This window comes from Hyla sarda, chromosome 1, assembly GCF_029499605.1.
Source record: "Hyla sarda isolate aHylSar1 chromosome 1, aHylSar1.hap1, whole genome shotgun sequence".
In the NCBI taxonomy this organism is placed as follows: domain Eukaryota; kingdom Metazoa; phylum Chordata; class Amphibia; order Anura; family Hylidae; genus Hyla; species Hyla sarda.
This window is the reverse complement of record NC_079189.1, coordinates 11,794,224-11,811,586: the sequence shown is the minus strand read 5'-3', so window position 1 is coordinate 11,811,586 and position 17,363 is coordinate 11,794,224. Positions and strand designations below refer to the sequence as shown.

Sequence of the window (17,363 nt, the reverse complement as noted above, 5' to 3'; positions counted from 1 at the left end):
GGATAGGGGATAAGATGCCTGATCGCAGGGGTCCCGCCGCTGGGGACCCCCGTGATCTTTCAAGCAGCACCCCGTTACCATCAGCGACTGGAGCATGTTCGCTTCGGGTCTGATGACTGCTGATCACGGGGCAGGAGTATTGTGACTTCGCAGCTCCGCACTGTGTGACATCACGCTCCGCCCCATCAATGCACGCCTATGGGAGGGGGCGTGACAGCTGTCACGCCCCCTCCCATAGGCTTGCATTGAGGGGGCGGAGTAGGCGTCAGGGGGGCGGAGCCGCGAAGTCACAATACTCCTGCCCCGTGATCAGCAGTCATCAGACCCGAAGCGAACATGAGAACCTGAGGAAGACACCGGCCCTGACGTTGAAACGCGTTGTTCTATATTAAATCATTTTATATTACCGTACCTACTGCCTAAGTGCTCTTGCTACTATTGCTGCTATTCATGCTTGCGCCTATTTGAATCCCGCTGTGGTTGGAGGAATTGTTCTGTATCTTAAACACCATTCGTTGGTGGAGGGATCGGCTGCATCGTGGAGACTCCATTACATGTTTTTTTACTTCCTATCCTATGATCTACTCACCCTAAATTTATTGCACTACGGAGCGCTCTGTGGGTCTGTTTTATTGCTCTTACAGTAAAGAACCCCCATCTGTACTGGTGTAGAAACCTTCTTTCCTCTAGACGTAGAGGATGCCCCCTTGTTATAGATACAGCCCTGGGTATAAATAGATCATGGAGAGATCTCTGTACGGTCCCCTGATATATTTATACATAGTTCTTACATCTCCCCTACGCCTTCTTTTTTCTAAACTAAATAACCCTAATTCTGATAATCTTTCTGGGTACTGTCGTCCTCCCATTCCCCGTATTACTCTGGTTGCCCGTCTTTGAACCCTCTCCAGCTCCACTATATCTTTCTTGTACACTGGTGCCCAGTACTGTACACAGTATTCCATGTGTGGTCTGACCAGTACTGTACACAGTATTCCATGTGTGGTCTGACCAGTACTGTACACAGTATTCCATGTGTGGTCTGACCAGTACTGTACACAGTATTCCATGTGTGGTCTGACCAGTACTGTACACAGTATTCCATGTGTGGTCTGACCAGTACTGTACACAGTATTCTATGTGTGGTCTGACCAGTACTGTACGCAGTATTCCATGTGTGGTCTGACCAGTACTGTACACAGTATTCTATGTGTGGTCTGACCAGTACTGTACACAGTATTCTATGTGTGGTCTGACCAGTACTGTACACAGTATTCTATGTGTGGTCTGACCAGTACTGTACACAGTATTCTATGTGTGGTCTGACCAGTACTGTACACAGTATTCTATGTGTGGTCTGACCAGTACTGTACACAGTATTCTATGTGTGGTCTGACCAGTACTGTACACAGTATTCTATGTGTGGTCTGACCAGTACTGTACACAGTATACTATGTGTGGTCTGACCAGTACTGTACACAGTATACTATGTGTGGTCTGACCAGTACTGTACACAGTATTCTATGTGTGGTCTGACCAGTACTGTACACAGTATTCTATGTGTGGTCTGACCAGTACTGTACACAGTATTCTATGTGTGGTCTGACCAGTACTGTACACAGTATTCTATGTGTGGTCTGACCAGTACTGTACACAGTATTCTATGTGTGGTCTGACCAGTACTGTACACAGTATTCTATGTGTGGTCTGACCAGTACTGTACACAGTATTCTATGTGTGGTCTGACCAGTACTGTACACAGTATTCTATGTGTGGTCTGACCAGTACTGTACACAGTATTCTATGTGTGGTCTGACCAGTACTGTACACAGTATTCTATGTGTGGTCTGACCAGTACTGTACACAGTATTCTATGTGTGGTCTGACCAGTACTGTACACAGTATTCTATGTGTGGTCTGACCAGTACTGTACACAGTATTCTATGTGTGGCCTGACCAGTACTGTACACAGTATTCTATGTGTGGTCTGACCAGTACTGTACACAGTATTCTATGTGTGGTCTGACCAGTACTGTACACAGTATTCTATGTGTGGTCTGACCAGTACTGTACACAGTATTCTATGTGTGGTCTGACCAGTACTGTACACAGTATTCTATGTGTGGTCTGACCAGTACTGTACACAGTATTCTATGTATGGTCTGACCATTACTTTACACAGTGTACACAAACCATCTTACACTGGTGCTGTGAATCTTCATCTTGAATTTCTCGAAGTAGAGCCAGTCGCGTGCCTCCTCAGGGTCCAGGTCATGGTAGAAGTCTCTGGCCGAGTATCCAAAGCTATGGAACGTCTTGTCAGGAGTCAGCAATAGACTTGTGGGAGTTTTCTGGTTGGCAACGCCAGGGTCCCCTCCCTCCCATTTCCTAAAAAATGAAGAGCAGTAGAAGAGTTGGTTTTGGTGGAGCAGTCATGGAGATATTTAGACGCACTGACAATGAGTTTTATAGAGCTGGATGTAACCGGACATAATGGAGATGAGTGTTATGGTGGCTTGTGTTGAGTGCTGCTCGATATCCGAAACACTACTGGGGGGGAAGAGGGTCAGTCCGATGTTTAACAATATGTTTTGAGACATATTAGGGTATACTTGTACATTATAACATATTATAAGCTTCACAGAACGGCTCTATATCCAGTCACACACTTTCAATAGCTGTTGGCCAAATGGTCGTCTGTTCTCCACCTATTCTTATTCTACACCCTGATACTCTCTACACCCTAGCTACCGCCATTCACCATTGTCTGATCCTTTTTTTTCTTGCCATTAGCTATCAGGGAGAGTCAGAATACCCCTACATCTGAGATAATGTGCTGATCCAAGACTCCTTAGAGATCTAAAGACTTTCCTCAAATGTTTATGGCTGCCCCAATCATTTTGTAAGGTTAAGTACTCAAGACGGTCTTTTTTTCCTTCGAAGGCTCGACAGACATTAAATAGCTGTCAGCCAACAGCTATTCCTCCTTACCTTCCTATCCTCTTACACATGCATATTCAGCTCAGCCAAGCATGCAGATGTTCTCAGTAGGATGAAAGAAATAATCCATTGTTAGATCCCGTAACTTGTTCACCTTGTATCCCTTTATCTTCCTTCAGATATCTCTGTCCCTGTCCAGATATCTCTGTCCAGGTACTTAGAACCCTCTGTCCTCTTTCTGACTTCTCTGTCCCCTCCAGACCTTCTGACAGTTAAAGGAGATCTCTGGCATAAAAAATGTATCCCCTATCCTAAGGATAGGGGATCATGTCAGATCGTGGGGGGGTCGTCCCGCTTTACGGGCTCCTGCTGAATGGGGCATGTTTAACCACCACACAAAGGCGGCATTTGACACTCCCCTGCTCTCCCACAGAGCTGCATTGATGGGGCATGTTGGATGCCACTTTGTGCAGTGGTCGCCACGCGCCATTTGGACGGGGAGCCAGGACCCCGTAGGGAAATCACGGGGGGGGGGGGGGGGGGTTGTGGTCGACCCCCCGCGATCTGAAACTTATCCCCTATCTTTAGAATAGGATATAGCTTTTAATAAACTGGAGTACTCCTTTAAGCCAACACTCACCTTATGTCTGCAACACTCACCTTATGTACGCCGAGCGCTCCGGGTCCCTGCTCCTCCCCGGAGCGCTCGCGGCGTTCTCCTCTCTGCAGCGCCCCGGTCAGACCCGCTGACCGGGAGCGCTGCACTGTCACTGCCGGCGGGGATGCGATCCGTGTAGCGGGACGCGCCCACCCGCGGGTCGCATCCCAATCCACTCACCTGTCCCGTTCCCCGGCTGTCACGTCCCGGCGCGCGCGGCCCCGCTTTCTAGGGCGCGCGCGCCGGCTCTCTGAGATTTAAAGGGCCAGTGCACCACTAATTGGTGCCTGGCCCAATCAGTGTCAATCACTTCCATTGATATAAAAACCCACTTCCCCTTCCTGTCCTTGCCGGATCTTGTTGCCTTGTGCCCTGAGAAAGCGTTTACTGTGTTCCCAAGCCTGTGTACCCAGACCTTCTGCTGTTGCCCCTGACTATGACTGTTGCTGCCTGCCCTGACCTTCTGCTACGTCCGACCTTGCTCTTGCCTAATCCCTTGTACCGTGCCTGTCTCAGCTGTCAGTTGGGGTTGAGTCGCTATCGGGTGGAACGACCTGGGGGTTACCTGCTGCTGCAAGTCCATTCCGCTTTGCGGCGGGCTCTGGTGAAAACCAGTAACCCCTTAGATTCCGTTCCCCTGGTATGTCCCACGCCATCACCCCAATGACACAGAGGATCCACCACCAGTGTCCTCGCTGCATACCACTCCGGATCCTGACAATCTCAATGACATCTTCTGGGATTGCTCACGTCATTTCCTGAACTTCAGGACATATGGTTATAAAAATCCAGCGGGTAAGAAGTCTAAACAGCTAAGGTCAATGTCGGAAAGTTCTAGAATGATATAGATTTTATAATGACTTTGGACCAGGAATGGTATTTATTGGGTATATTCAGTATATACTGGGCTGCAGTAATTTGGTGGAGATGCTGAGCGGATGCCCCTATGATTTATTACTGTAGGCACACATTTACACATTTACACATTTACACATTCCAGACAGAAAGAAATGTCATTTTTCAGCTTACATTAATTAAATCAATCTGGTTATGATTAAAATACATAGTGAGACCGCTCTATAGGAATGAGAGAGAAGGCTGAGCGTCTGCTGCATCTCTTGTGGGTCACTACTAATCTACTACAGTCAATGCATTAATGTCTCAATGCTGATCCTGGGAGACAGGTGGTTGGTTAAAACAAGTGTGTTACCTCCAAATTACCATGTACAGTGATCCCTCAACTTACAATGGCCTCAACATACAATAGTTTCAACATACAATGGTCTTTTCTGGACCATTGTAACTTGAAACCAGACTCAACATACAATGTTACGAACAGTCCAGATCTGTGAAAAGTGTCAATGGCCGGAAGAACCGACCAACCAATAATACAGGTGTTTCACTGGTAAAACACCTGTATTATTGAATCGTATGCACTGACTGATGTCTGGTAGCGCCCCCTACAGTACAGGGAGGTATTACATGTTCTGTACACTTTACCTGTACCAGGGTTACCTGCTCCTTTGGACACCAGGTGAGGGCGACTCCATGTTACTTTTTTAGGACATTGCGTGTACTAGGGATCGACCTATATCGTTTTTTTAGGGCCGATACTGATAATCGTTGGAGGTTAGGGCCGATAGCCGATAACTTATACCGATATTCCGGTATAAGTTATCGGCTATTTATCCCCCTGCGACACCGCTGCAGATCATTGATTTAAAGTGGGCGCTTAAAATCAATGCACTGCGGTGGCTTTTGCGGTGCCATAGGCCGCCGCCGCCACCACCCGCTTCTCTCCCCCTACCTGTCAGGGTGGTCCGGGCCATCCATCCTTCCTGTAGTGTCCGGCGGCATTCCGGGTGGAGGGTGAACCGGTCCGGGCTGTCCTTCTTCTCCGGGGGTCATCTTCTCCGCTCCGGCCTAGTAACGCAGCATAGACGCCGCTGCACAGTGACGCCCGTGCGCAGCGACGCACCTGACGTCACGGCGCAGCGGCGTCTATGCAGTGTACTAGGCCAGAGCCTGCCCGGAGTGGAGAAGAGGACCCCCGGAGAAGGACAGCCCGGACCGGTTCACCCTCCACTCGGAATGCCGCTGGACACTACAGGAAGGAAGGATGGATGGCCCGGACCACCCCCCATTACGGGTAAGTTTAATTTTTTTTTATTGACTCGGAGGGTGGGGGAGGGGCCCGACCGGTATATAGGTATGGGCAAAAATCCATACCGGTATACCGCCCAGCACTACGGTGGGGGGTGCGACGCGGTGCGTCGGGGGGGGGGGGGGGGGGGGGGGGCGTTCGCGGCGGGTTGGGGGCTGCGGTCGCGGGGCATTATCGGCTTATCGGCAAGGTAATTGCCGATACCGATATTGGCCAAAATCGTGATTATCTGCCGATCCCTAGCGTGTACTGTACAGGACCACGAAGAAGCTCCCGTCCTCTACATAGACCAGTGTTTCCAGAGCAGGGTGCCCCCAACTGTTGCAAAACTACAACTCCCAGCATGCCCGGACAGCCTTCTGGGAGTTGTAGTTTTGCAACAGCTGGAGGCTCCCTGCTTGGGAAACACTGACATACACAGTGATTACAGCTCCCAGCAGATCTTTATTACTTTTATATGTAAGGATTTGCTTTATCTATATTAGTTATCTACTTATTTCTCTTTAATTCTCACTTTTTCCTATTTTTGGATGACATTTTGGTGCCTTTAGAACCGATGACCAGGTTTCCATAGAGTTCTGGTCTCAACATACAATGGTTTCAACATACAATGGTCGTCCCGGAACCAATTAATATTGTAACATGATGGACGACTGTATATGTGGACACCATGGAGGACCTGCCATGGGAGTTTAGAAGATGAAACCTGCCACCCACCAGACCTGAATGACAACCAAGGTACAGTGGCCTCAATATGGCCAGGATAAGAGTAGATGTCAGGTGACACATCAGCTCCCTCTGTATTAGTTTCGTGACGCCATGCCCTCATTAATATCCAGTTACCAAGCAAAAATAGAGTGCACAGTCATCATCCACCATAGAGTGCTGTATAGAGAGGCTGTGAGTAAAATACTATATTTAGAGCTTTTATAGCACCGTATTATCCAGAATCCCCATGTATAGTGAGGTGAGGTCCATATGGAAGACTTAAAAAGTTCTTACAGTCCTGGAAGTGCCTGTTCCCTATGTGATCAGCCGAGATGTTTATAGAGTTAGTCCCTGGCCTGGTCTGCTCAAATCTATAAATGCTTAAAGGGGTATTCCAGGAATTTTTTTTTATTTGACTATGCTACAGAGGCTGTACAGTTAGTGTAGTTCATAATATAGTGCCTGTACCTGTGTGTGACGGTTTTCTCACAATTCTTATGTGATTTTCACCCCAATATGTATTTTTACCAGCATACAAAATGACTGTTGTCTCAGATTTTTCCCAGCTTGCAATGCGGTCGAGACCTGACATCACTAGTCAACTGATGACAGGGAGCCTGTCTGCTTAAATGGGTGGAGAGAGCAATCTGCAAGTAATGCAACAGTTGTAGGCATCCTGATTGAAAACCACAGGTCTGCAGCTCATTTATGTTTCAATGGGTGGGGTGGATGATGTGCGGGAAGGAGGAAAATGGAATCATGGGATTTGTAGGCAAACAAGAAAACTGAAAACAGGAAATACAAGTCCACAGTGTTATGGTAATCTCACAACATAGCCATTTAGCCCAAGACAAGCGCAGATCCTTCCTAAGCATGTCCATTACTGTCTGCCAGGTACGTACTAAAATCACCTTATAGTGGAGAACCCCTTTAACATTCTGGAGGAGCATGTGTACTGAAGGAGTCCCCGGGCTCTCCCCTCCTTCTGCACTTGATTAGTAGGGCTGCCTCATACCCATCAGAGAGACATCACGTCTTGTGGAATGATACGGGCAGACGGAGGTGAAGCCAGAACACATTCCACACTCTTTAGTTGCTAGGTGACCGACGTAACCTGGATTTCACTACTTTATACAGAGATAAGCGTGGGACGCAGATGAGCGATGATAACGGATTCCACCGCCTTGTAAACATTGGAAGAGCTGTATCTTCAGGATGGATCTCTTGGTGGATGTTATTGGGGGTAGTTGCACCCAAAAACCTTATTTGAAAAATAATTACCGTATTTTTCGTCGTATAAGACGCACTTTTTCTTCCCCAAAAATGGGGAGGGAAAAGTTGGTGCGTCTTATACAGCGAATACACATTAAAACCTTGTCCTATCGCAGCGGTCCCTGCGGCCATCAACGGCCAGGACCCGAGGCTAATACAGGACATCACCGATCGCGGTGATGCCCTGTGTTAACCCTTCAGACGTGGCGATCGCCGCGTCTGAAGGGAAAGTGACACTAACCCGGCTGCACCTGGAGGGACCTTACCGGCCTCCTCGGTGTGTCTGCTCCGTGCCGGGATCCCCTGCATGGCCGGCGCTCTCCTTCGTCGTCATCACGTCGTTGCGCACGCCGTCCCGTCATCTAATAGGAGCGGTGTGCGTAGCGACGTGATGGCGGCGACGGAGAGCGAGGATACCGGGCAGCAGAGACGTTCCGGAGCGACGGGGACACCCCGGTGACGCGGCGACAGCGATGGAGGGCGACATCCAGGGCAGCGGTGACGAGCGGTGAAGGGTCCGGAGCGGCGGGGACACGTAAGTATTACCTCCTATACCAGCGGTCTTCAACCTGCGGACCTCCATGCCGGGAGTTATAGTTTTGCAACATCTGGAGGTCCGCTGGTTTAAGATCACTGTCCTATACTTTACATTGTATTCTAGATTTTCCTCCTTTAAAATTGGGTGCATCTTATATGCCGGAGCGTCCTGTATGGCGAAAAATAAGGTATGTACTACTTATGCCTGTCCTCAGTTTACATGAGCAATTGTTTTATGCTATGTCAGGCTGCTGCTTCCAAAGCCGGCAGGATATTGTCATGTATAAAAAGAGGCATGGACTCCAGGGACAGGGACATAATACTCCCCCTTTATGAAGCATTGGTACGGCCTCACCTGGAATATGCTGTTCAGTTTTGGTCGCCTGTTCATAAAAGGGACACTGCAGAGTTGGAAAGGGTGCAGAGACGCGCGACTAAACTAATATGGGGCATGGAACATCTTAGCTATGAGGAGCGATTAAAGGAGTTACAATTGTTTAGTCTTGAGAAGAGACGTTTAAGGGGGATATGATAAACGTATATAAGTATATAAATGGCCCATACAAAAAATATGGAGAAAAACTGTTCCCGGTTAAACCCCCCAAAGGACGAGGGGGCACTCCCTCCGTCTGGAGAAGAAAAGGTTTAGTCTAAAGGGGCGGCACGCCTTCTTTACCATGAGAACTGTGAACTTATGGAACAGTCTACCTCAGGAACTGGTCACAGCAGGAACAATTAACAGCTTTAAAACAGGGTTAGATACATTCCTGGAGCAAAATAACATTAATGCTTATGAAGAAATATAAAATCCCATCCCTTCCCCAATATCGCACCATACCCCTACCCTTCAATTCCCTGGTTGAACTTGATGGATGTATGTCTTTTTTCAACCGTACTAACTATGTAACTATGGTAACAGGAGGTGGTCAAAGCCCCCGTCCCCATCACTTGCCCTCTGGTAATATAACTGTGGCTTACCTCATCATGTGAATCGCTTCTGGGTCCTTTACAAAGCTGAAGGCGTAACCGCTGGACGTGGTGCCAAAGTCAATGGCCACGACTACAACAAACCGAGGTGACAGGACGGACCGGTGTTCGCTCCTCTGAAATACAAGGATTGCCAATGTAGAACAAAAGTACTCTTATAGAGAAAAAAATATATGCACTATGCATGTAGCCTGGGTTTCTACTGTATATAATTATATATTGCCAAAAGCAACAAGATAGCATTCAAAGACAAGGTGGCAATGTTTAACCCCTTAAAGGGGTACTCTGCCTCTAGACATCTTATCCCCTATCCAAAGGATAGGGGATAAGATGTCAGATCGCCGGGGTCCCGCTGCTGGGGACCCTTGGGATCACTGCTGCAGCACCCCGCTATCATTACTGCGCAGAGCGAGTTCGCTCTGCACGTAATGACGGGCAATACAGGAGCCGGAGCATCGTTAAGTCACGGCTCCGCCCCTTGTGACGTCACAGCCCGCCCCCGTCAATACAAGTCTATGGGAGGGGGCGTGGGGGTCGTCACGCCCCCTGCCATAGACTTGCATTAAAGGAGTAGTCCAGTGGTGACCCGTGGTGAACAACTTATCCCCTATCCTAAGAATAGGGGATAAGTTGCAGATCGCGGGGGGTCCGACCGCTGGGGCCCCCTGCGATCTCCTGTACGGAGCCCCGACAGCCCGCGGGAAGGGGGCGTGTCGACCTCCGCACGAAGCGGCGGCCGAAACGCCCCCTCAATACAACTCTATGGAAGAGCCGGAGCGCTGCCTTCGGCAATCTCCGGCTCTGCCATAGAGATGTGTTGAGGGGGCGTGTCGGCCGCCGCTTCGTGCGGGGGTCGACACCAGCTATCTGGCTGGAGAGTCGGGGCCCCGTACAGAGAGATCGCAGGGGGCCCCAGCGGTCGGACCCCCCGTGATCTCAAACTTATCCCCTATCCTTAGGATAGGGGATAAGTTTTTCACCACTGGACTACCCCTTTAAGGGGACAGGCCGTGATGTCATGAGGGGCGGAGCCATGACGTCACGCAGCTCCGGACCCTGTATCGCCCGTCATTACGCACAGAGCGAACTCGCTCTGTGCTGTAATGATAGCGCGGTGCTACAGCAGCGATCCCCGGGGTCCCCAGCAGCGGGACCGCGGCGATCTGACATCTTATCCCCTATCCTTTGGATAGGGGATAAGATGCCAGGGGCGGAGTACCCCTTTAAGGACATCGGACATAAATGTACATACAGTGGGGGAAAAAAGTATTTAGTCAGTCACCAATTGTGCAAGTTCTCCCCCTTATAAAGATGAGAGGCTGTAATTTTCATCATAGGTTATAACCTCAACTATGAGAGACAGAATGAGAAAAAAAATCCATAAAATCATTGTCTGATTTTAAAAGAATTTATTAGCAAATTATGGTGGAAAATAAATATTTGGTCAATAACAAAAGTTCATCTCAGTTCTTTGTTATATATACACCCTTTTTTGGCAATGACAGAGGTCAAACGTTTTCTGTAAAATGTTTACATTTACGTCTTGTACATAAAGCGAGCACAGGAGCTGTGATCACTTATGCACGGCAAGTGCCGGCTGCTGTCAGCAGCCAGATACTCTCTGGTACCCCGCAGATGGTGTGCGGGTGGTTCTTATAACTGATCGGATCACCCAGAAATCCGATCAGCCAAGTTGACTTATGGAGCTACCCCTGACCTGCCTCCGCCGCTCTCTCCCAGGGTCTTCTCTGCTCTGCCTTCTAGCATACCAGAGAAGTAGATCGCTGATAATACTGATCAGTGCTTTACATAGGCATAGCACTGAACAGTATTAGTAATCTAGTAATTGCTATAAATAGTATTTTATGGGGACATAAAAAGTGTAAAATAAATGTTAAAAAAAAGTTTTTAAAAAGTGTGAAAAATCCCGTCCCACAATAAAAATTGCACCTTTCCCCATTTCACCCCAGAAAAGCGTGAAAAGTAAATTAATAAACACACATTTTGGTATCTAAGTGTGCGGTAATGTCCAAACTATCAAAATACAATGTAAATGAACCTGTAAGGTGAACAGTGTAAACGTAAAAAAAAAGTCTAAAATTGGTCCTTTTTGTCACATCACATACCAAAAATTTTTAAGAAAAAACTATTAAAAAGTCACACGTACAGGGTACAAAAAAAAAAAAAAAATCACAGTGCAAAAATTATTCTTCATACAGCGCCGTATACAGGACAAATTTGAAAGTTATAGGCGGTCAAAATAGGGCAATTTTAAATATATATTTTTTTGGTTTTGCCATGCATTTTATGGTAAAATAAGTGATGTCATTACAAAATATAATTGGTCGTGCAGAAAACAAACCCTCAAGTTTGTGGATAGAAATATAATAGAGTTCTGACTCTTAGAAGGCGAGGAGGAAAAAATGAAAATACAAAAATAAAATTGGCTTTGTTCTTAAAGCCAAAATGGGGTTAAAGAGGACTTTCTTTATTTTTCAGTAACAAAACAAATAACATTTAGTTTCAGGCACAAATAAATACAAAATAAGCCTTTTTGTCCAGCGCTGACTACACAGAAATCTTTCTTGTCCATACATGTCCCCTTTTCCAGGACCTCAGGAATGCTCATGTCATCAGTGGTTCCTCACAGCCTCTCAGTGCAGACTTGGTTATACATTTTGTAAGCCCTCTATTAATCGGCCTCAGCCCCTGTGCTGACTGAGGGACAAACCTGAAAATCCGGACGACCCAGAAAGACTCAGCACCTGTGCTGACTGAGGGACAAACCTGAAAATCCGGACGACCCAGAAAGACTCAGCACCTGTGCTGACTGAGGGACAAACCTAAAAGTTCGGTCGACCCAGAAAGACTCAGCACCTGTGCTGACTGAGGGACAAACCTGAAAATCCGGACGACACAGAAAGACTCAGCACCTGTGCTGACTGAGGGATAAACCTGAAAATCCGGACGACACAGAAAGACTCAGCACCTGTGCTGACTGAGGGACAAACCTGAAAATCCGGACGACCCAGAAAGACTCAGCACCTGTGCTGACTGAGGGACAAACCTGAAAATCCGGACGACCCAGAAAGACTCAGTACCTGTGCTGACTGAGGGACAAACCTGAAAATCCGGACGACCCAGAAAGGGGACGCGGCAACAGCGATGGACGGCGAAATCCAGGGCACCGGTGATGGTCCGGAGCGGCGGGGACACGTGAGTATAACCTCCAATACCAGTGATCTTCAACCTGCGGCCGTTGGCTGTCTGGCCATGCTGGGTGTTGTAGTTTTGCAACATCTGGAGGTCCGCAGGTTGTAGACCACTGTCCTATACTTTACAATGCACGGATCCCTCAACATACGATGGTTTCAACAAACGATGGTCCATTTGGAACGGATTACCATCGTATGTTGAGGGACCACTGTATTTGATCAGAATAATTGAGTCTCTTAGCGCATTTTTTGATCAAAACGTGTCCCGAATTCACCACTCACTTCGGATGGGATCCAAACATGCTCCATCTACTGGACAATGGTACTTGACCACTCACTTTTTTATTGTCCATTCCAATACCCCAGAGGTCCAACATCATTTTGACCTCTACAAATATGGCTTGTCTACAAGCTTCTGGTACCCTATATGGTTTAAAATGAACTCGTACCTGTGGCTTGAAGACAATGGTCATGTATGATCATGTATGGGATAAGCCCAGGTAATTGGGAGAAGACATCAATAGTTCTAAGGACCAACTCTTTTGTCCCTTGCTTTTGGGCCCTGGACAAGATAAATACATATTTTTGGAATATTCTTATAAGTGGTGCTTCCAATTGGCAGGTGTTTTTAAGAACAACCTTACTAGGGGAGCTCACTGCTGCCAGAAACTCTTTGTCCGTGTTTTATGTGGTACAACTGTTCTGCTTTCTCCTACCTGGCTGGTACACTTTATCATTTCTTCTCCTACTCTCTCCATTACATCATAGGGCCCTTGCCATTTTGCCAGGAATTCATTCTCACTCCTCTGGGTTGTACAGAGGACTCTGAGCTTCTTCTTCTTGACGGTTGGCACGACTTATACTTATAGGTGTGTGATCCTGCTCCCACGTTTCCTTAGCAATAGCCGGTCCGCGTGGGTGTCAGTGAGACACTAGCTCAAAAGAGGAAAAACCTGTGGAGGATTGTGGTACTTCACACATTGGCAACATTAAAGGGGTACTCCGGCCCTAAGACATCTTATCCCTATAAGATGTCCGATCGTGACATCACGACTCCGCCCCCTGCTATGCAAGTCTATGGGAGGCCGTCACGCCCCCTCCCATAGACTTGCATAGCGGGGGCGGGGCTTAACAGCACAAGGGGCGGAGTCGTGACATCACGATTCTCCGGCCCCGTGGTCGTCACACGGCAGGTTCTGAGCTGGCAGTGCAGCTCCCTAAGGTGGGTGCTGAATGCAAGATTGCGGGGGTCCGCGATCAGACTTCTAATCCCCTATCCTTTGGATAGTGGATAAGATGTCTTAGAGCCGGAGTACCCCTTTAAAGTGTACCTGTCACTTACATTTTTTTTTAGTCTTGTCACATTGAGGCATATGACATGGCATACGGAGCCAGTCTCTTGCCTTGGAGAGCTCGAGTCCACACCATTCTAGACAAACTGGTCTCGGGAATGATGGCCCGCTCCGCCAGTCACCGTACGCAGAGATGGCCTGCCTCGGCCCATGACTTATCCCTTGTGGTTAGGGGATACGTTTTATATAACCTGACAATCCCTTTAACTTCAGGAACAAATACTAAATAAACCCTGGTTGTCTAGGCTAACTGCACAAAATCTTCCCTCTCTATACAGCCAAAATCTTCCCTCTCTATGCAGCCACCCAACATAAAAGTAACCAAAAATGTGTAACTAACACAAGGTATATGCTACAGACAGTCCAGATCTGTGAAATGTGTCAATGGCTGGAAGAGTTGTCAAAGGAGATATGTGAATGAAGGGTTAAAAGGGTACTCCGGTAGAAAACTATTTTTTTTTTCATAACAACTGGTGCCAGAAAGTTATACAGATTTGTAAATAATTTCTATTGAAAAATCTAAACCCTTCCAGTACTTATCAGCTGCTGTATGCTCCAGAGGAAGTTGAGTTGTTCTTTTCTGTCTGACCACAGTGCTCTCTGCTGACACCTCTGTCTGTGTCAGGAACTGTCCAGAGTAGAAGCAAATCCCCCTAGCAAACCTCTCCTGCTCCGATCAGTTCCTGACAGCGCTGTGGTCAGACTGGAAAGAAAAACACAACTTCCTTTTTAGTATACAGCAGCTGATAAGTACTGGAAGGATTAAGATTTTTTTAATAGAAGTAATTTACAAATCTGTTTAACTTTCCAGTTGATTTGAAAAAAAATTAAATAAAAAATAAATAAGTTTTCCACCGGAGTTTACACTATCATAAACCACCAAAGTGGTCACTATAACCCTTTGTTTCCAAACACCAACACTAAATCTAAACTGAATACAAGTAAACCTTAATTAAATGATGCCCATAAACAAACACAGTGTTTGTTTAAAGGGGTACTCCGCCCCTAGACATCTTATCTCCTATCCAAAAGGATAGGGGATAAGATGTCAGATCGCGGGGGTCCCACCGCTGGGGACCCCCGGGATCTTGGCTGTAGGACCCACCTGTTGCGGCTTCCGGAAACGCTGGAGGCTTCTGCTCCAGACCACGGTGACGTGAGATCATGAAGAATGGCTCCGCCCCCCGTGTGATGTCACGCCCCGCCCCTCAATGCAAGTCTATGGGAGGGGGCGTGACAGCTGTCACGCCCCCTCCCATAGACATGCATTGAGGGGGCGGGACGTGACTTCACACGGGGGCGTAGTCGTGACGTCATGATCTCACATCATCGTGGTCGGGAGGCGTTAGGATGAGAGCCTCTAACGCTGCCGGAAGTCGCAACAGGTGGGTCCTGCAGCCGAGATCCCGGGGGTCCCCAGCGGCGGGACCCCCCGCGATCTGACATCTTATCCCCTATCCTTTGGATAGGGGATAAGATGTTTAGGGGCGGAGTACCCCTTTAAAACCTCAAAGACACAGCGCCCTCAAGTTTCACCACATCGGCCATTATGTTAGTTTAGATTTAGTGTTTGTGAACAAAGGGTTCTGATGACCACTTTGGTGATTTATGGTAGTATAACTGTCTGGAAGAACTGACCAATCAGGATGGGCATTTCACTGGTAAAATGAATATTTTAACTTAAAGGGGTACTCCGGCGCTTAGACATCTAATCCCCTATCCAAAGGATAGGGGATAAGATGCTGGATCGCGGGGGTTCCGCCGCTGGGGACCCCCGTGATCTTCCATGCCGCACCCCGTTAAAACCAGTCCCTGGAGCGTGTTCGCTCCGGGTCTGATTACTGTCGATCACGGGGCCAGAGCGTTGAGACCTCATGGCTCCGCCCCCGTGTGACATCACGATCCGCCCCCTCAATGCAAGCCTATTGGAGGGGGCGTGACGGCCGTCACGCCCCCTCCCATAGACTTGCATTGAGGGGCGGGGCGTGACCTCACACAGGGGCGGAGTCGTGACGTCACGCTCTTTCGCTCGCGTGGTCGGGATTTGAAGCCTCCAGTGTTGCAAGAAGCTGTTGAGGTGGGTGCTGCAGCCGAGATCCCGGGGGTCCCCAGCAGCGGGACCCCCGCGATCTGACATCTTATCCCCTATCCTTTGGATAGGGGATAAGATGTCTAGGGGCGGAGTACCCCTTTAAGGGACCACTGAATGGTGATCCCTGGCGACCGTTCCTGTCACTGTCTCACAATATGTACTGCTGGTCTTATATATTATACATCTTGTATATAGGGACCATAGTAGACTTATATACGGTAAAATAAGACTTAAAGCATACCGGAGACTGTGATGGAGTTAGTGGAGCGATACTACAACTCTCATTCAGGAAGTTTGGTGACAGTGTCGGGGAAGGCGAGCAGGAACGATCCATGTTTTCTGCTAGAAGAGAATAAGACATAGTTATAACTCCTTGTAGTCACTGACTCACATTATACTTCTCTGGTTATAATGACTCTGAAGTATCTCCTCCAACAGCAGTGGGGGGAAAAAAGGTGCTCAAATGGCGCTCTCCCGCGCAGTAGAGTAAGGTGTAAACTTACAATGAACCAAATATTAAACATAAATAAGGCTTTTATATGCAAAAGGAATGTAGCACAATGTGCAGTCTTGTTTATGTTTATTATTTTGTTGTCTGACATCGATAAATTGTAAGCTGACACCTTACTCCACTGCACGGGAGAGCGCCTTTTGAGCACCTTTTTCCCCCACTTCTGTTAGAGGAGATACTTCTGAGCTATTGACTGCTCGGCTGCACCCCGCCATCGATGGTCATTATTAGTGACCTAAAGCGCTGAACGCTTGCCCATAGCACAACACCGTAATGTGAGCACACCTGCTTTTCTATTTAAAGGGGTACTCAGGTACTTAGACATCTTATCCCCTATCCAAAGGATAGGGGGTAAGATGCCTGATCGCGGGGGTCCCGTCGCTGGGGACCCCCGTGATCTTGCAAGCAGCACCCCAGTTAAAATCAGTCCCCGGAGCATGTTACGGGTCTGATTACCGGCGACCTCGGGGCAGGCGGCGTGTGACGTCACGCCTCCGCCCCCCGTGTGAAGTCACGCTCCGCCCTTCAATGCAAGCCTATGGGGGGGGGGGGGCGTGACAGCTGTCACGCCTCCGCTCCCGTGTGACGTCACGCTCCGCCCTTCAAGGCAAGCCTATGGGAGGGGGCGTGACAGCTGTCACGCCTCCGCCCCCGTGTGACGTCACACTCCGCCCTTCAATGCAAGCCTATGGGAGGGGGCGTGACAGCTGTCACGCCCCCTCCCATAGGCTTGCATTGAGGGGCGGAGCGTGACGTCACATGGGGGCAGAGGCATGACACCACGCGCCGCCTGCCCCGTGGTCGTCAGTAATCAGACCCGTAGCGAACACGCTCCGGGGACTGATTTTAACTGGGGTGCTGCATGCAAGATCACGGGGGTCCCCAGCGGCAGGACCCCCACAATCAGGCATCTTATCCCCTATCCTT

The 17,363-nt window shown here is 48.4% G+C and overlaps 1 protein-coding gene across 5 annotated transcripts in view; it reads right to left on the bottom strand.

Moving 5' to 3' along the window:
• HSPA12B (heat shock protein family A (Hsp70) member 12B) overlaps positions 1-17,363 on the bottom strand; it is a 78,682-nt gene that overhangs the window by 30,484 nt on the left and 30,835 nt on the right. For 3 of the 5 annotated variants that reach the window (XM_056551774.1, XM_056551837.1, XM_056551832.1), the window contains 3 exons: positions 16,167-16,267; positions 9,258-9,382; positions 2,202-2,388 (listed from right to left, as the gene is read on the bottom strand). In XM_056551774.1, the coding sequence (XP_056407749.1) occupies positions 2,202-2,388; positions 9,258-9,382; positions 16,167-16,267 (413 nt within the window). The remainder of the gene's footprint in view (positions 1-2,201; positions 2,389-9,257; positions 9,383-16,166; positions 16,268-17,363) is intronic. The other 2 variants (XM_056551795.1, XM_056551799.1) reach the window with 1 other exon arrangement.